Genomic DNA, 20,032 nt, shown 5'->3' with positions numbered 1-20,032 from the left:
TGAACAAAGTGAGGTCCCTCTGTCTGCAGTGAATCAACTAACCCCATCCTCCTAAGCCTTTAACTGACAAGATTCTGGCGAGGAAGACTCAAATGCGCGACTTCCAAACAAAAACTTTGATGGAATTATCAAGGTCCACAAAAAAACACAAATTCGCAGCTTAGGTGGTAAGACTTTTAACAAACTTGACAGAATGACTCCTTGACGATTGGTACAAGACATGACGATCTGGCACAGGACAGGGGAAAGACACAGACTAAAATACAGGAGGTAAAGGGGCACAGGTGAGAACAATTAGGGGCAGGGATGACAATCACAACGGCGGGAAAACACCAGGGCAGGACATGACGTAACCTGAAACGAGAGGAAAGACGTGACTAACACAAAACCAGTCCAGGTAAACATAAGACAAAACTGATGAAACAAAAGATGAACTTAATGTATAAGACGAGACATGACACTAACAGCCAAAAAACCCTCCTCCAAAGACCCAGAAACCTTCACCCAAAGCCTCTCCAAAACCCAACGACCTCAGAAAAACCTTCAGGTAAAACCTTCAGGTAAAACCTCCTTTATGAGACAGAAGCAGCTTCTTTAATACCCTTGTGTTGGGCGTTCCTTCTGTACCAGATGGTCTGAAAGACATTCCTTTCCTGTGTACAACACGGTGCTTGGCTGTTCTTTTCTGAGCAACAGAAGCTGTCCTTCTTGGGTCCACATTTGGAAGGGATGCATCAGTAGTCAGTTTTGAGTTCATAATAGAAAATCCTATTGCATCCTGAATTGGAGTAGGCTCAGGTTCAGTGTCCTCAGATGTTTCCATGTTATTTCTGTCATAGCTGGCCTTGGACCTGCATGTCAGCCAACACTTCAGGAGGGAGAATGGCTTTGTCACTGGTGGACAGGGGAGGTGAAGATGTCTTCACTTGCCAGTCAGCAAGAGGGTCAGAAAATGTTTCTCAGACTCAGAGGTCTTATCGATGTAAACAGCAACATCATAACATTCAGCAAGCTTGTCCCTTGGGCAGTGTCAAGTTTTTCCCCCTGTATTCTTGAAGACATTGAAAGCAATGTCTGTCACCTGTCATTCCGTTATTTACGATTGTTTACTCCTACCCAGAAGCTGAAGAAGCAGGAGGGACAACTGACAGCCAGGGGTGTTTCTTGGGACTGAGAACATTGGGGGCTGAGCCCAGATCCTATAGGGAATTTTAGGGGATCCTACCCGGGACAAATCGTCCATTTTTATGCTTTCTCTAGCCATGTTGTGTCTCGTCTACAGCCTGGTACTGCGAACATGTACTTAAGAATGTGTCAAAATTAAATTATATTATACTGATAGTTCAGGATGATGCACATACAGATAACACAGGAATTAAAGCCAAAAATAGATTTTTTAGGGAATATTTTGACTGAAGCGCAGTCATATTCCCCTCATTTAAAAAAAAAAGTGTAAGAGGTTACATGATTTGCGATTTTAGTTTGCTTTTGTTTTGTTTTGTTTTGTTTTGTTTTACACACCAGGCCATTAAAAAAATGTTGAGTGATGATGTCCACAGACTATACCAGGAGCAATATTTCCCCCCCAAAAGCACAACACATAAGTATATTTATATATATCCAACAGAGCTAACATCAGACACCAACGACACATTGGAAGAGCTTCACCTGCTGTGAGCAGACAGGATACCGGAGACAGAGATGGAGCATGACTGAAGAAGCTCAGTCCTGGACCCCGTGGAGGTGGAGGCTGGCTGAACTGCAAATGATGGACAAGCTGTCATCATCCATCTTCTTATGGACCTTTTTGCACTTTCTATACACTTTCTTACTTTTGTTTTCTTGATTGCTGCTGTGACTTCAATTTCGTTGTACTTGTCAAAATGACAATAGAGTTCTATTCTATTCTATTCTATTCTATTCTATTCTATTCTATTCTATTCTATTCTATTCTTTTCTATAAAACAATAAAATGCTAGTAGATTTACAGATAGTAGTAATTTTAGTAATTAATTAGTTAATAAGTAATTTTAGTTAATTAGTAATTAAGTAGTAATTTCACACGGTAAAAAATAAAACACAAATGTTATGGTTCTTAACCCCTATTTTTTAAGTATTGCTTCAATTTTTTTATAAAAATAGTATTCAGAATAGTAAAATTACAGAAATTATCCAGGATATTATTATTATTATTATTATTATTATTATTATTATTATTATTATTATTATTATTATTATTTTAGCTATTATTATTATTATTTTAGCTATTATGCCAATAATAGCATAAAGCGGCACCCTGTACCTTCCTCACACTGTAAAAAGAAAAAAAATACAGTCAAACACTCTAAAAATGCAGAACTATGTAAAACAACAGTAAAACTACTAGACTACATTGTAAATAAAATAAATAAATAAAAAAGGTGAAAGTACTGGCAGAACTGGCACTCCATGCAGTGTTGCAAAGGCAGCCAGTTTCCCCATCCCAATACCTTAATGTACAGCAAAGTCATATCTTCTGTGTTCTTGAACTTTCCCTTGTCATTACATTAAAGGTGTTTGACCGTAATAACAAAGGAAAAAATACATAAATGATGGTATTTGTCTCTAAAATTACATATAAATATTGTAAATCCTCAGAAATTTATCTTTAATTTTACAGACAGTTTGTTTTTATACATTACAAATTTGTTAATGTACATGGGAAAAACTGTACTTTTACAGGGAATTACTGTGGATCGATTTGACTGTTTCCTTAAATAAATAATTTAAAACATGAAATTACAGAGATTAACCTTAAAGGAATCTGATTTGAATGTGTTTTGACTGAATTTATTTAACAGTATATAGTTTATAAATACTGATTTTACTGATTTTTAATTAATTTTGATAGTAAAATATTGTCCTGTTTTTTTTTACAGTTATTTTACATAGTTCTATTTTACAGTGTTTGACCGTAATTTGAAGGTATCCATCTGAAAACTTTGCTGCCAGTGCTTTTATCATTTTTTTCACTTTTTTTTTTTTTTTTTTTTAAAGTGTGCACAACTCCAGTTAGGCCAGAGCCAGATTTGAGAGATCACACTTGTCATGTTAGCTTGTGTTTTTTTTTTCCAAAGTTGATGCTGCATAGATGGAAATTTTTGTTTTGGGAATGTCAGCCTTGGTCTTTTCTTTGGTTTAATTTTGCCAAAGTGATGAAATGAGAAGACAAAGAAAACACCAGAGAGTGAGAGGGACAGATAGACACATTTGCATCTTTAATTAGATTACCAATGAAATGTTGCTAAATAAGGAAACAATAAAGCTCCCCCAAACTCCTGAGTCAGAGTGCTCCTCACACCATGGTCCATTCAGTTCAATCAAACTGAGGGTTAATAAACAGCAGTTATTCATTTATTTATATCTAGATATGCAATACGTTTTAAAGGGGTATGGGACACTTCATAGTGCTTCTTTGCAAACCACGGTTTCTTTCGGCCCACAGGCGACGTTTACAAAAAACATCCCATCTTAGTCATGCACCTGTGCAGCATCATTTTAGAGTTTGGCAGCGTAATGCTCAGCTGGAACCAAAGTGCCTCAACGGTATGACAGGTTGTGTGGCTGTTGAATTTTTAAAATCTGTAGTGAAAACATTTACAGCACGACTCAGGCTGAGAGAACACTTGTCTGTGCCAGACAAATGGTGAGCCAGCACTGCAATGTCAGAGAGAGGGCAAAGGCAATGAAAAGCTCAGTTCTGTTCACACTCCAGAGAGACTAATGGACTTAAGAGGAAAAATCTGCACACAAAGCTCCAAATACTGTTGCCATGAGTGTGTGTGCGTGTGCATGTGCGTATGTGTGTGTGTGTGTGTGTGTGTGTGTGTGTGTGTGTGTGTGTGTGTGTGTGTGTGTGTGTGTGTGTGTGTTTGTCTGATACAAGGCTGGAACATGTGGAAAATTTCTGTATTTCATCAAAGTTTACCTAGCTTTTCTAAAAATTGATTTAGTATTGTCTTCTTAGACTTGAGCCACTTTGACAGTTATTCTTGACTTGTGGCTGCATGTTGAAAAGCCAAAACTCATCCATTTTAATCCATAAAAACAACAAAACAGACTAAATAAACCTTTCATACCAAGCTGGCTGAATTCTGAGTCTGAGTTTGGTCTTAAATACCAGTCAGAAGTATAGAGTTGAACTCAGGCAGAAAATAACATTTCTCACCCCCAAAAAAGTAAATTGAAGAAAGTGGTTTTTTAGAGACATTATATCTACAATCCAAAGCGTTCAACTCCTCTTTAATTCTATTTTGTGAATTATGGTCATAGTAAGAGCTGGGCCAAAAAACTAAGGCCTGGGGGGCACTCTCTCACCACTGGTTAAATCTGAGCTGTGGCCCATTTATGCATGTCACCCCCCAGTGTCTCTCCAGTTTTTAATAATAATAATAATAATAATAATAAATTTTATTTGTATTGCCCTTTACATCAAAAGATCTCAAAGGGCTACCAGTTAAAAAAGGGCAGTTAAAAAGATCTAAAACAGCGACAACTAAGAAGAACCAAAAGCCTTGTTAAAAAGGAAAGTCTTAAGGTTCCTTTTAAAACGGTCTGTGGACTGTGGAGCCCTCAGGGTATCAGGGAGGGCATTCCACAGACGGGGTGCAGCAACACTGAAGGCCCTGTCACCCATGGTCCTAACTCCCACTTTTCCCCGGCTTGTGCAACAACAAAAAAAGGGTACAGAAAGGCCCCAAAACAAGTTTTTTTAAAGACTGCTCATTTAGGGTGCTGTTAGCTATTGATGGATATTTGCCAAAAAGGCAACCTGTCAACCTCTATTGATTCATAGCTGTTTCATTCAACAGCTTGTCCTGTTTCCTATCACAGTCCAACTGTCTGTGTGTGTGTGTGTGTGTGTGTGTGTGTGTGTGTGTGTGTGTGTGTGTGTGTGTGTGTGTGTGTGTGTGTGTGTGTATGTGTGTACGTGTGTGTACGCGGGCATGTGTGTGCATGTGTTAGCACTTATATACTTGTTTCAGAATGCAGTGTATTAGTTGACTGAGCCATGAGTCTCTACAGTCCAGCAAACTTAATCAATCAAAGACGTCTAAGGTTGCTCATCAGTTCATTGAGGTCACTCAGACTCAGACTCAGGTCACTAAGGTCACTGAGGTCAGTCAGACTCAGGTCACTCAGATTCAGGTCACTGAGGTCAGACTTAGGTCACCGAGTTCACCCAGACTTAGGTCACTGAGGTCAAACTCAGGTCACAGAGGTACTGTAGTGTCGGTCTTGGACACCTGGTGCATGTTTTTGTTCTCTGTTTGGGGTTTCTTAAGTGTGTGACACTTGGCAGAGGCAGCAGGTGGCTGTAACCAACTTGAAATCCTGGCCGATCTCTTTCACCCAGAGAACTTGAGTCCTGGATCACAGCTCAATGAAAGGTGGAGAAAGCTCATTTGGCTGTCATCAGGAGAAGAATAGAGTATTTGGCTGGCAAACAGAGCAGCTTGCACACAGGGGGAGGAGCACTCAGATGGCTGTTACATCCCTCTTGACATCATGGTTCACAGGATAATGTATTTGAGTCTGTGTATGAATGTGACAGGTAGGGAGAACATCTGAAGGATGAAGATGAAGAACAATTATTTTTGCTTTAGCTGAGAAGCAGAAACTACACACAACAGATCTGAATGGTAACTTTTTCCCACTTGGAAAACACACCCACATCTGTGCACACTACCAGCACAGTGTACTTTTTTTCTCCTTTTTTTTTTTTTTTTTTTTTTACTAATCAAAACATTAATTTCTCAAACTGAAGATATATTTGGAGAGAAATAATACATTCATTCAAAGCATGGTGATGAAATTACAATATCTTGATAGAAGAACAGATTAATTACTTTATGGCTAAAACCTGAGTTATTTCAAAGTATTTCCGTATGAAACTGCACAACAATGCACCTAAAAAATAAATTATGCATCAATATTCTCATTGGGGTATTATTTGCCTGACCAAAGCCATGCTGATATATATATATATATATATATATATATATATATATATATATATATATACATATATATATATATATATATATATATATATATATATATATATATATATATATATATATATACATATATACATATATATATATACACACACACACACACACACACACACACACACACACACACACAATAACAGATCAATTTATCTGAGATTAACTGAGGGCTCCTGTCAAAACGCAGAGCCACGTTACAATAAATGATTTTCAGCAGTTTTGGGGAAAAAAATCTAATTAGTATTATTTCTTTTTTTTTTTACACATTTAGATTTTAATTCTTTTTTCTTTTAAGCCCCAGAGGCAAAGGACATGTGGACAGTCAGGGTGTCTGCTCTTTCTTCCTGTCTTCTTTTGCTGATTTTTTTTCTGCCCATTTTATTCAAAACTAAATCCTTTTTTTTTTGGAAAATGAGGATGAGCAGAGGCACAGCATGTTTTAGTTCCTCTTTAGCCCACGTGTTCAGCCGCTCCTCTTACTCCCCTCCGGGATGAAGCAGGTATGATTGTTTCAGAGTTAGTTTAAGCTTTGTGGTTGAGCATTACAGTTAAGCAGAGTCCAGTCATTGGATCAGTTTTGAACGTGTTCCCGTGGCGATGGATGGCTCAGTTTGACCCACTATCCAGGTGTCTTTGTCACAAAAAATCCTCATAGTCCAACAGTTTTGAGTGCTGGCGTGTCTTCCAGAGTCGGTAGAGGCGAAAGTCAAAGTACAACTCAATCATCTCTTTGCCTTTATTGAAAAATAGAAAAAAGGAGAAAGTTATGAAATTACAAAATTTAAGTAAGATAAACAGAAATATGCTTGGCCACAGAACATGAAAAGTCCCCATGATTAACATTTCTCCAGGCATTTGCTTATTTAGGTCTGTGTGCTGAGGAACTGCCTAGAGATGACACTATATCACCCCTATGAGGAGAACTAATGCATATGCTAATTTTCAAAATTCATTTGACCAATCAGACTGCTGAACACTCAGAACACTTCTTAACAGTAACTAATAAAAAGAAGTTGGACCAACTTAAATTAATTGCTTCAATCGGTCACACCTAAATTAATTAAATTATTTAAAATGAAATTAAAAAGTTCACTTAAAAACTTAAAAAGTCAAATAAATTAAATATCTTAATTCCTCTCAAATCAATATTTTTGCATTATTCCAACATAAAATTTTAAATTGTTTCAACTCAATAATCTGCAAAACCTCAAAGGAAAAACCATGGATGAGGAGGGAACACTGTGAATATGAGACCCTGATGCACATTAAGATACCACGCGGGGACAGTGTGTCTGTGCTCCATTGCATGGACCAGCTGCCTGTCTGTGGTCCACTGCGCTGGCTAGCTGTTTGTCTGGCTGTCTGTCTGGCTGGCTGTCTGTGCTCCACAGCACAGGCTGCTTGGCTGTGCCCCATGGCATTGGCTGCCTGGCTGTACTCCACGGCATAGGCTGCTTGTCCTGGCTGCCTGGCCATCTGTGCTCCATGACATAGGCTGCTTGTCCTGGCTGCCTGGCCGTCTGTGCCCCACTACAGCGAAGGCTCCAATTAAAATACTCTCTCAGTAACGGTAATTTGAATATAACTGAAGACAAAACCCAGTTTGTCATTTCTGATCATAAATTTAGCCCATCAAAACATCTAATTTATTAACATATAAAATATTGAACATGCTTCAAGGTACACGGTCCATGCCACAGGGCACAGACAGCAGGTCCATGCCATGGAGAGCACGGAAAACCAGTGCCCTTGGCCGGTTAACATCTTACTGTACAGCTGGGTCTAATATCCAATGCACTCCCTCCTCACTCACGGTTTGAAATGAGTCAATTCAATAATTCAATACAATTTAGTTCGATGAACATGGGTTTAGTTGTGATCTCCCAAGAAATTTGAGTAAAATCTACTATGTGTACTTGAGTTACAACAATGAATGTTATTAATTTGAAATAACTTAAAGATAGCATAAACATTAAGATTAAATAAATTATCTAAATCTAGATAAAGATATTGCGTGCAACTGCTAAAATTAATAAAATTGGGTTAATTCAACAAAACATTTTTTTCAGCGTATGTGATTGTTCTCTGTTCTTGTAAAGTGTATAAGTTTCCTTTTTTAGGTATATATTCTTTCAACTGTAAACATTAATTTATTCTTGTATCAAAAAAAAAAAGTATAAGTATAAGTTGCCCTCAACTGATCTGTTGTTAATGTAACTGATAAATGTAGGGAGTGATGTTGTCTTTTTGTTTTTTAAGCTGGATTATTGATGGTAAGCATGGGTGGCCAGTCTTACCCCAAACCCTGAATACATATGAAATGGTATAGCTTGCTTTTTCAGTGTCATATGAGTAATTCCGAATTCCTACTGTCATATCAGGACAAAAAAGAGGAGAGGTCAACAAGAAGCTTGAATTAAAATTAAAACAGTAACCATCACTGGAGGTGTGAGTTATGACCCTGAAGTGACATGTAAATGTCAGAGACCTAAACACACATTACAGGGACACAAATTGTACATGTTTGAGTGTTTGGTGAGATTCTATAAAACCAGACCCACCCTGAGCCGACAGCTCTAGCGGTGACTCAAACTCCACAGAATAAGGCCTCATCAGATTCTTCAGCTTCTGGAACAGCTGTTGGGAGGAGATAAGAGCGCACACACCAATTAATCTTACTGCACTTGGATACACTGGCATCAGGGAGAGGCTTCATCATCACTCTCACACACGCACACACACACACACACACACACACACACACACACACACACACACACACACACACACACACACACACACACACACACACACACACACACACACAAACACAAAGCAGAGAAACCAGCACAGTAGGGCCATGAATCCATATCATTACTACCAGGTGTGTATCATCCCTGCTTTTCATGGTGTAATCTCTCCGTACCAGCGCTGCACAAAGGTTCAGACTATGAACCCAGCCACTGGCATGTCTCAAAGAAGGATCAACTTTTGGAATATCAAAAGAGCTGGAAATAACAGCTGATTGTTCTCTCCATCTTCTTCTTATGACACAGCTGTTTGACATTTAGGGCTCTAGTTTCGTAGACCAGGCGCAGGCGCAGGCGCACCTGCCCTGCGCCGGCCTTCGCCGTGCGCACAGGGCGTGACCGGCGCACTTTGCAAGTTTCCTGCAGTACCAAGAAAGGCGCAGTCAAGGTGCAGAGGAGCGCAGAGCTGCGCGTCCACGCCTCCCTCTGCGCAAATGGCAGAGAGGGGGGAGAAAAGCCGTGAGTGGGTTTAACACAGCCAAGCGCTGTTTTCACCAATCAAATAAGCGCCTCTACTCGCCTTTAAATGCCCTGCGGCCGAGCCGCAGCGTCTGATTGGTCTGACTGATCCACAGCACCGTGGAAACAGTGATGGTAGCGGAGACGGTCAGAGCCGCTGTCCCTGCAGCAGGACAATGGACAGCGGGCACATGGGAGGACATGAAGCGCGTCACCGTGTGAGCTAGCTCCCGGGACAGATGTAATCTGTTCCTTTGTCATTAATAGGAGAACAAAATGAAGAGACAGTTACACAGCTGGCTTATCCATTCAGAATACTTTTGATCCACCTGCACTCCTGGTTTGTCATCGCAAAATAGCAGAGCCTTTGGTGATATACTGTATACTCTCCCAGTGTCTCGCCTCATCCTCCTTACAATAATGTACTCCATCTTTTTAGATCACGTTAAAAATATAGACTAAAACAGAGAAATATGGGAAATCACGGGTAAATCCTGAGTGACATACATTTATTTTGTCTCTTTTTCTTCGTCTTTTCTCTCCCTCTTTTCTTTGAATTAAATGAAATGAGAGAACCAGATATTTACTCAGTATCAGATGTAAAGGCTGTTTATTGTTTAATTGTAAGATGTGCATCAAACTTCCAGCTGCCGTCAGGTTAACTTTCCATTATGACAAACGGCTTTAATCTGACATCAGATGTGATGGGACAGTTAATATAGATATAAATGTATATGCTGGTTCAGACGGTTACATTAAATAGCGATTACTGTGATTGTTTACTGCATCAAAATATGCCTGACACTCAGGAAACCTGCCTCTGAGGCTTTGTTGACATGTGCGCCTGTCACCAAATTACAGCTGCGTGGGGTGCGCTCCGCTTTGCGCCGAGGATAGACCAGGTTGGAGCTGGCGAGCTTTCAGTGCACTTTTTTGGCACGAAATTGTCACTGAGTCAACATGAATCTGCTGACACCTCCCCCTGGTGCGCCGTCAACTCCCCCTGGTGCGCAGTCACACCCATCTCTGTGCAGACGGTCTACCACATTGTCAAATTGGCAGCGCACGGCGGTGCGCCGCACGAAATTGGTACTGCGCAGGCTGCGCCAGGCTTGAGCCCCCTGCGCTGCGCCACGAAATTAGAGCCCTTAGTGTTCCAATGACTGACCAGTGAAAATTATCAGCTTTTGTCTCAATACAATTACTAATGGAGCATTCGGGAGAATTTGGAGGAGAGCTAAAAGGAGGAGAGTAACGGGGGCTGCAGTTTGTTTGTGGAGTAGAGAAAAGTAATGTGCTGTGGTTCAGGTAGTTCTCCCTTTATCCTCGGTGGCTTTAAACCTGCTCTCACTGCTTGCAGTAGTCCAGGCAGTTGCACATTTTGTGCTGACACGCTTGAAATTGTCTGGGTGAAAACTGGGTCAGTTTTCTTCCCAAAGCTGCTCACAGAAAAACTTTCTGTGTACCTGATTTATGGTTACATGCTCGGGCTATTTCATATCCCAGTACAGTCAGTGATATGTATGAAATCTGAGTTTGAATCCAGATTTTGAAAATGTTCTGATTCTGGATGTGTAGTGGGAGGGTCTTTAGGAACTAAACGGGCTATTCAACCAAACATTATAATATAAATATAATGTTAACATAAATTAAATAAAATAATATAAACATAAATTATATAAAACAATATATGAGCTTAAATAATTAGAAACTTGGACTCTGCAACAATAAAGGCAGCCTCAAATACAGTTAAAGTCAGACTCACATGCAATCAAACTTTTTTTTAAACTTCATTGCTCCACTAAGTTTAGTGGCAGCACAGCGCACAGCCAGTCAGTGCAGTAAACAAGCATGTCCCAGTACATCCCTATGATGGTGCTGTACGGCACTGACAACTGACAAAAACTGTCGTAAAGATGGTTAAGAAAATGTGTCCGATTAATTAAAATCCTAAAGCAGGGATGTCAAACTCGTGCCAAGAGGCTGCAGGTTTTCTTTCCAACCAAGAGCTCCACCAGCTGATTCCACTGATTACCTCACCTTCAAGCAGAGAGCAGGGACTTATCAGTGAAATCAGCTGGTGCAGTTCTTGGTTGGAAGGAAAACCTGCAGCCTCTTGGCCCTCCATGGCACGAGTTTGACATCCCTGTCCTTAAGGCTATTAATATTGTCAGAAACGATAAATAAGGACATTTTGTCTTTAAATTTGGTTTGTTTCACCTAGTTTTGTGAACACAAGATACAGTTTTAGTTTACTCATCGTTTTTGTTTTCTTTTCTAGTTTTTATTAGTTTGAGTTAACTGCAATATATTTAAAATTTAAGTGTTCGTTTTTAGTTAACTATTATAACCTTGACCAGAAGTGATCTTCACTCAAGGAAAGATACGTCAAACCCACAACAGTTGTTTAACAAAGAGAGTTCTTTTTAGGGTCCTCGGCCTGGGCAGAGGGCACCTTCTAGCAAGAGCTAGAAGGTGCCCCCCGCCTTTGGCGGAGGGCACTATTGTATTTCGTCCGTTTCTTTTCTTTTTTTTTTCTTATTATTCCACCCGCCCCGAGAACGCAAATTAGACCCCCTAAACATGCTCGAAAACTCACTAAAATTGGCACGCACATCAGGATCGCGTGAAATTGCGATTTGATACCAAACATGACCCCCGACATCCCATAATAAGCTCAATAGCACCACCTAGGCACACGCTAAGGGCCCTAGCTCGGGCTAGGAATGTCGTAGAGAGATGAAACTAACACCAAAACGTTCAGCTCATCGAGACTCAAAAATCATACACTGATACCCCTGACCTATCTCCAACAGGAAGCTGGCTATTTGCCCCTCAGAATAAGATCAAATTTTTTTTTACCCTTTCTTCAAAAATTATCTCCTCCGAAACCAAAAATGATACCGGCTTGAAAATTGCCTCACATGACAGACCACACCCTGCTCTACAAAAGTTGTTCAGGAAGTTGTTTGTTTGGGCCCGGTTTTCGAATGGCGAGCCCTCAAAGTGGCCGACCGCTTTTGGCCCATTTCTGATTTCTCCATGTTAGCAGATGAGGAGAACAGATTTCACGTCCACACACACATTCTCCTAGTGTCGCATTTGGGCCTCTAGACAAAAAACTAAAACTCATACAGCTTCAAAAATGACATGGTTGGATTCCTGACAAAATTTCCTACAACCATATCATATTTTTACACAGATTAAGCCAACATTGTGGTCTACAGGACAAGTAGTTCGGACATTCTCTAAAATAAATCATCCATTTCTAGCACTTTTCCACCGGTTTTGTGACACATTAGGGCTTCTAGTGAAAAAAGTATTACTCGTACAGCTTTAAAAATGCCAAAAATGGATTCCTGACAAAATCTACTATAGAATATGATATTTTTGACACAGATTGGGGTAAAATTGTGGACTCTGTGAGGATTTCTTTACATTAGATGGCTGATAAACTCTCCCTCCACACTCTATTCACACTCGTGTCACGCTAATTAGGAGTTCCAAGCATGCAGCTGGTGATGTCATTCAGCATAGCAGAGGATACGTTGCCATGGTATCAACTGACTCCCCGACATCCCATAACATTCTCTCAGAGCCATTAGGCTCACTTCCACCTATACACAGCAAAACAGCCCTAACTGGGGCTAGGAATGTTGTAGAGAGATGAAACCAACACCAAAACGTTCATCTCCTTTTGATGGACACAATGGAGAGAAAACCGGCAGGAGCCCGAGGACCTGTCCAACGCTGCTTGCAGCTTTAATTTGTCAGGAGGTCAAAGGTCATATTCCCCGATCAACTCTGCCACAGGTTTGTTGTGAAATCCACAAAGTAATTTCTCAATTTAGCACAAAAGGTAAGGAAACTTGTGTTTGGTAGATGATTTCTTTGAAACAAAGCTTCTCTGTGATAAATATAATCCTGGTGTAAAACCCATTTAATGTCCTCTTAGATGAAGCCCCGTTTGTTAGCAATGTGTGTTTGTGTGATGAGCAGCAGAGCTGAGTGTGTGAGCTGTTCCCATTAAAAATTTACCAGCTCTTCTTTGCCAATGCCAAACAGCTGAGAAACTGATTCACGTTTTGTGTCAAAGTGTAACATTTTAAACACTTTCAGACGTGTAGATTCATATTAAGTGTGGATCAGTGGAGACACTTTCAAAGTGTTCAGTTTATCTCCTGGTGACGAATCTGATGATTTACCGTGTTCCTTGTGTTTTAGCTTGGAAAATGTCCAAGGCCTACATTAGACAGGCTTAGTGTTACAGTCTTACTTTGGGATCCTTGTGTTGGGCAGAACCCTTAAACGAAACACAGAAACACGTTTTTTCTTGTTTTTCTTTGTTTTATTTTTGATATGATTGAGATATCACTGATATGCAGTCTGTTCTGCCGACAGCCAGACTGTCCATCAAGCCCTCTGATATCAACTTTATATAACACAGCATTTTGGCCGACATGACTGAAACAAACAGGTCAGACAAACACTGCTGGCTTTGTGAGCATGTGTGTGTTTGTTTTATGGCAGCTGCTTCTCTCTCCTATTTGTTCCCATCAGACGGGCTGTGGCATCACACAGATCCATGGCCATATCCAATACCATTACACAGAGCCTGATGTCACAGTCACTGTCAGTGAGGAGAAAGAGGAGGAGGAGGGAGAGGCAGAAAGACAGGAGGGGAATACAGACAGAAAGGGACCAAAAGAGACACAGAAAGCAGAGTGTGACAAGCAGGGAAATGAGTAAACACAGGAGGAGGGAGCATGAGGAGGTATAAGCTTCAAAATGAAAAGAGACCAAAAAGAAAAGTTCTGATTCTCACATTCATGATGTCGTTAGGTTCTTATTGTGATCAACGTCTAGGACACCAGAGCTGAAACTGATTCCTGGTTCTGCATCAGATTCCAGATTTACAAGTAATAATATGAGTAATAATTTTATTATGTAGTTTGAGGCACACAGCACCACAGCAATGTTCCCGCCTGACTGACTTTGTAATATGTTCTGATAAATGGAGCCAGCCTTAAAGCAAACCTGGAAACTGAACTGTGTTATTCCTCATTCATCAGACTTTCCTCTTGTCTGGATCAACAGACTGCCCCGTGTTAGTATTTGTAAGGAAAACCCCAACAGTCCATTGATCAATCACACTTTTGGTCTCCATTGCAGAACCATCCTTTGAGCTTTTACCTTAATCTCAAATCTAGAGTAAGCTCATGGAGTTACATTTGATAACACATGTGATCATATGAGATGCAGTGTACTACTTTTAGTGTCATTTCTTTTGAGCATGTCAATGGATATGCCTTTGTTTTGAGCTTTGTTTCACTCTTTGTTACATTAGTGTGTCTGTCTGTGAGTCTGCATGGTTAGTGTCTGTGTACCTTCTCTCCGTTGGGGTTGCCCAGGACATAACATCCCATTATGTGGATGAGGTTCGGTTCTGGGTTCACTTTACTCATGAAGCGGCTCAGTCTCCTCCAGAATCTAAACAGAAACAGTCATATTATTCTTCCTCATGGACAGAGTCAAACTGGTCAACACCTGAATGCAGTGTCAGTGCAGAGGCTTTAAGGCATGATGCCAGTGATTTAGAGTTCACTTTAACATATTCAAAATGGGCCATACAGGGGAGGAATGTTGGGCTTCTTCTTAGTGGATACTAAATGTAAAATAAAACTATGTGGTATAAACATCCTGTTTGCTCTTATTTTTAAAACTGGATCAAGCACTTTTCAATGTCACAAAGCGAAGTGGGAACAGTGGTCGATGCAATACATGAGAATGAGAATAACAATCAACATAAACTCATGTAGTCCATGCACTGGATTCATGATCCAGTGGTAACTTACTGGCTCATGTCCTCCTCCTTCTCCACTTTGGCAAAGGTTGCCACTTTATTCTTCAGTAAATACAGGTGACCTGGACCTCCCTAAGACAAACACAAACACAGGAGTCACATCTGCAAATTCGCCTCCACTTGTTTGGGATCATAAGAGATTAGATCCCAGAGGACGCTTCTCTGAGCAGTCTATCTGGATCCACATATAGTCTACAAACACTTTATCCCTTACAACCAAAGCAAAGCCTACTGTTCACAAGCATAACTTTTTCTGTGGTTGGCTCCTTCTCCCTCACCTGACAAAGGATAAGCATCCTCCAGAACTTGCTTCCTCTTCGGTAAGCTGTGAGCTTCTTCTCGATTTCCTCTGAGACAAAAGAGAAACAGAAGTGAATGCCTGGAACTGGGGATGGGAGGAGAAGGTTGCTATGAAAGAGATGCCTTTGGCAGTACAGAGAAGAGACAGGGAGCAGGGAGCACAAGGGGAGTCTCTGGAGGGCGAGTTCAAGTACAGGAGCAGTAATAGACAGCAGAGACATTAATGGAAGGTGTGTTTTAAACCCAGATCAGCTGTGTGAACATGAGGCGGCAGAAAATGTTAGCCAAATACAGCAGCTCAAAGGAACACTGCTATGCAAAATCTACAAATTACTTTGAGACATACCTTGAATAAGTGTGCCAGCTCCATCCAAGGAGACTTCATTATCAGCTGAGAGAAGTGCAGAGGACACTTTTTTGCCCGTTAAAGATAATTATTACAGAGCGCAAAGGTACCTGCACCAGTTTTAAGACGAGGACAAAAGCAATGTTTCTGAATTTCTACACATACCACCTGAAAATTATTCAAGTGTCTTGCAGGAAAGTTTTAGCCTGGAGATATGCTTCTGCCCAGGGGCGTCACTAGGATTTAGGGACAGGGGGGGCTTCAGCCCCAGGAGATGCAAATGATCAAATGTGTAAAAAACGAAACACAACACATGGGGCTCTAATTTCGTAGACCAGGCGCAAGCGCAGGCGCACCTGCCCTGCGCCGGCCTTCGCTGCATGGACAGGGCGAGACCAGCACTCTTTGCAAGTGCACTTTCCTGCAGTGCCAAGAGAGGCGCAGAGGAGCGCAGAGCTGCGCAGAGCTGCGCGTCCACGCCTCCCTCTGCGCAAATGGCAGAGAGGGGGGAGAAAAGCCGTGAGTGGGTTTAACACAGCCCAGCGCTATTTTCACCAATCAAATAAGCGCCTCTACTCGCCTTTAAATGCCCTGCGGCCGAGCCGCAGTGTCTGATTGGTCTGACTGATCCACAGCACCGTGGAAACAGTGGTAGCGGAGACAGTCAGAGCCACTGTGCCTGCAGCAGGACAATGGACAGCGGGCACATGGGAGGACATGAAGCGCGTCACCGTGTGGGCCAGCTCCCGGGACAGATTTAATCTGTTCCTTTGTCATTAATAGGAGTACAAAATGAAGAGGCAGTTACACAGCTGGCTTATCCATTCAGAATACTTTTGATCCACCTGCACTCCTGGTTTGTCATCACCAAATAGCAGAGCCTTTGGTGATATACTGTATACTCTCCCGGTGTCTCCACCTCATCCTCCTTACAACAATGTACTCCATCTTTTTAGATCAAGTCAAAAATAAAGACTAAAACAGAGAAATATGGGAAATCACGGGTAAATCCTGAGTGACATACATTTATTTTGTCTCTTTTTTCTTCATCTTTTCTCTCCCTCTTTTCTTTGAATTAAATGAAATGAGGGAACCAGATATTTACTCAGTATCAGATGTTAAGGCTGTTTATTGTTTAATTGTAAGATGTGCATCAAACTTCCAGCTGCTGTCAGGTTAACTTTCCATTATGACAAACGGCTTTAATCTGACATCACATGCAACAGTACAATGAGTATAGATATAAATGTATATGCTGGTTCAGACGGTTACATTAAATAGCGATTACTGTGATTGTTTACTGCATTAAAATGTGCCTGACACTCTGGAAACCTGCCTCTGAGGCTTTGTTGACATGTGCGCACATGTGTGCCTGTCACCAAATTACAGCTGCGTGGGGTGCACTCAGTTTTGTGCCGAGGATAGACCAGGTTGGAGCTGGCGAGCTTTCAGCGCACTTTTTTGGCATGAAATTGTCACTGCGTCAACATGAATCTGCTGACACCTCCCCCTGTTGCGCCGTCAACTCCCCCTGGCGCGCAGTCACACCCATCTCTGTGCAGACGGTCTACCAAATTGTCAAATTGGCAGCGCATGGCGGTGCATCGCACGAAATTGGTACTGCGCAGGCTGCGCCAGGCTTGCGCCCCCTGCGCTGCGCCACGAAATTAGAGCCCATAGAGTTAATAACTGCTCAACCTTGAGACTAATGCCATGACTTTTACAGACAACACAATAATAGCTTTGTATTTTGAAGTCAGATTGATAAAATTTTGGCACATAAGCAACTAGAAAAGGTTTAGAATAGAATTTAAGGTTCTTTTATTGGTCTCAAAAGTCTCTTAATGGTCTTGCTCCTTTATATATATCAGATTTGCTTTTATCATTTGAGCCAGGTAGGGTTCTCAGATCGTCTTTAATGGTACCTAAAGATAGAACTAAAAATGGGGAAGTTTCTTTTTATTGTTATGGCCCCTGTCTGTGGAACAGCCTACCTTAAGACCTGAGGGTAGCTCCTACTGTTCATATTTTTAAAAGTAAACTCAAGACCTACCTTTTTAGTCTGGCTTTCAGCTGATTGTATTGAGTATAATTTATTGTATCATTTTATTTATTTAAATCCTCTTAATCTGTTTTATTTCTCCTTTTTAGACCAGATCTATCACTTCTAATTTTATGACTTGCTCTGCTTTAGCTATTTTTATTACCCACCAAGTTAGGCTATCTCATTTTTACCACGTTACTTATTCAAATTTTGTTTTATTTATTTTCAGTGTCCTACAGACAAATTACTCTATCTTTAGACTCACCTTTCCTGTGGAGGTCTCTCCCCTCTCATTCCCTGTGCTCCTCTGCCCTGACTCCTACAGATCAATGGGGATCTGATTATTGTTAATGTATTATTATTGTTATATTCATCACAATAATATAATGATAATAATAATATTGATAAACTACTGTTAGCGGGGGGCTGGAGTCAATTGTTAACTACCATCAGTGATAAATACTTACGTTTTGGAAAAACTTCCTTATATCCATTCTATATAGATGGCTTAAATAAAGACTTCTTGTGTTTTGCTTTACTCCTGAGTCCATGACAAGAAGATAGCCTCCATCCTTTTGACTGTCCGTCCAGTAACAAGGAAGAAGAGACGGATAAAGCTTGCCCACCGCTCCTAGCTTAGCTCAGACACTGGGAGTCAATATGAAAGTTTAGCCTGTCTCTGCCTCATCAGATAAACTCTTCAGCCCTCCAAACGGTCTTATGAGTCGATTTTACCTCATTAGTTAAGCTAGCTTCTATTGTCTCCTTCCACTACTAAAAAAAGGCTTTGTTCCGTAACTTTAGTTGTCCTACTACCGCAATGGTTTTCGCGAGAGATGGGACGTTCTCGAACGAGTTGACTTTTTTGAACAGCGCTTTTCAGTGAACAAAAATAACTGATTCGCTGCTCTGTCAGCCCTTTGTTTGCAGGCCATTACTGAATACAAATTGCCTGCACGTTTCAGAACGAACAGCTCACTCGCAACTGTCAATCGGTTCTCACCGTTCATTTGAAAAAGCTATAAAGAGACTTGACTCGTTCGCGATTTTACATCACCCGCGAAAACCACAGCGTATACAGAGTAGTATGTTGAAATCACCTCAAATCATTTGGGAGGCTTGATGATATTTTCGGGGGGGGCTTAAGCCCCTCAAATTAGGCCTAACGACGCCACTGCTTCTGCCCTTGCCTTCACTGGTGAGCCCAAACCAGGATCAAGACCAAAGAGGACTGACATATCATGTTAGGACCCAGGGGAGGACTTTTAGATATCATTCATAAGAAAAATGAGTTAAAGCATTACTCTGTCTGTAAGTGATAGGAGTATGGTTCGAGACAAATTAGAGTCACTGATTAATGAAAGTCACTTACGAATGAAATTTAAAAAGTCAAATCAATTCTTCTATCAGAAAGGAACATTTTCACTCTATTTTCTGTTTCCTAGAATCTGAACATTAAAGTTTAATGTAGGCGATCCTAAACTGTAAGAATTGCGTAATTTCCAGTGATGATGTTTTGTCTTTTTAATAAAATTATATTTTAATAAAATACACTGTAAATATAAAGACAGCACTGACATCACATTGTTTGATATCACTGGGGAAAGGTTTATTTTATAGATATATCATTTAAAAATAAGACTTCAGAAGTGAAAATGCCTGCAACTCTGGCAAATGATTTAACAACATCTTTAGACCTCTTTGGATTAATTAAGCTGTAAGTGTTCATGGTAAAATTCCAGGACAGATGACGTACATTTCTGTTTTTGTGTTATATGTTCACAAAAAATTGTGCTGCGCAATTAAATTCTTGAGGAGTAAGACATAATGCATCAAAGCCCACCTCTTTCCAACCTGGGCCCACATCATTTATGTCACAGAGACTACATCTATTTATCATACAGTCGAAGACTCAGGGCTCTAATTTCGTGGCGCAGCACAGGGGGCGCAAGCCTGGCGCAGCCTGCGCAGTGCCAATTTCATGCGGCGCACCGCCATGCGCTGCCAATTTGACAATTTGGTAGACCGTCTGCGGTGCAGAGATGGATGTGACTGCGCGCCAGGGGGAGTTGACGGTGCACCAGGGGGAGGTGTCAGCAGATTCATGTTGGTGCAGTGACAATTTCGTGCCAAAAAAGTGCGCTGAAAGCTCGCCAG

General features: G+C 40.9%; 1 protein-coding gene across 1 annotated transcript in view; it reads right to left on the bottom strand.

Moving 5' to 3' along the window:
* Window positions 1-4,427: 4,427 nt before the first annotated feature.
* Window positions 4,428-20,032, bottom strand: part of nsmfa (NMDA receptor synaptonuclear signaling and neuronal migration factor a) — a 97,668-nt gene continuing 82,063 nt past the window's right edge. The window contains exons 12-16 of the mRNA XM_074690473.1: window positions 15,464-15,534; window positions 15,178-15,257; window positions 14,710-14,812; window positions 8,615-8,690; window positions 4,428-6,787 (exon numbers count right to left, since the gene is read on the bottom strand). Of these exons, the coding sequence (XP_074546574.1) occupies window positions 6,690-6,787; window positions 8,615-8,690; window positions 14,710-14,812; window positions 15,178-15,257; window positions 15,464-15,534 (428 nt within the window). The 3' untranslated portion in view covers window positions 4,428-6,689. The remainder of the gene's footprint in view (window positions 6,788-8,614; window positions 8,691-14,709; window positions 14,813-15,177; window positions 15,258-15,463; window positions 15,535-20,032) is intronic.

The sequence above is a fragment of the Halichoeres trimaculatus genome, unplaced genomic scaffold (genome assembly GCF_033239565.1).
Source record: "Halichoeres trimaculatus isolate MK-OKI-2021-1 unplaced genomic scaffold, fHalTri1.1 fHalTri1_scaffold_16, whole genome shotgun sequence".
NCBI classification, from domain to species: Eukaryota; Metazoa; Chordata; class Actinopteri; order Labriformes; family Labridae; genus Halichoeres; species Halichoeres trimaculatus.
The sequence above is the reverse complement of the archived record's forward strand: the minus strand, read 5'-3'. Positions and strand labels throughout refer to the sequence as shown.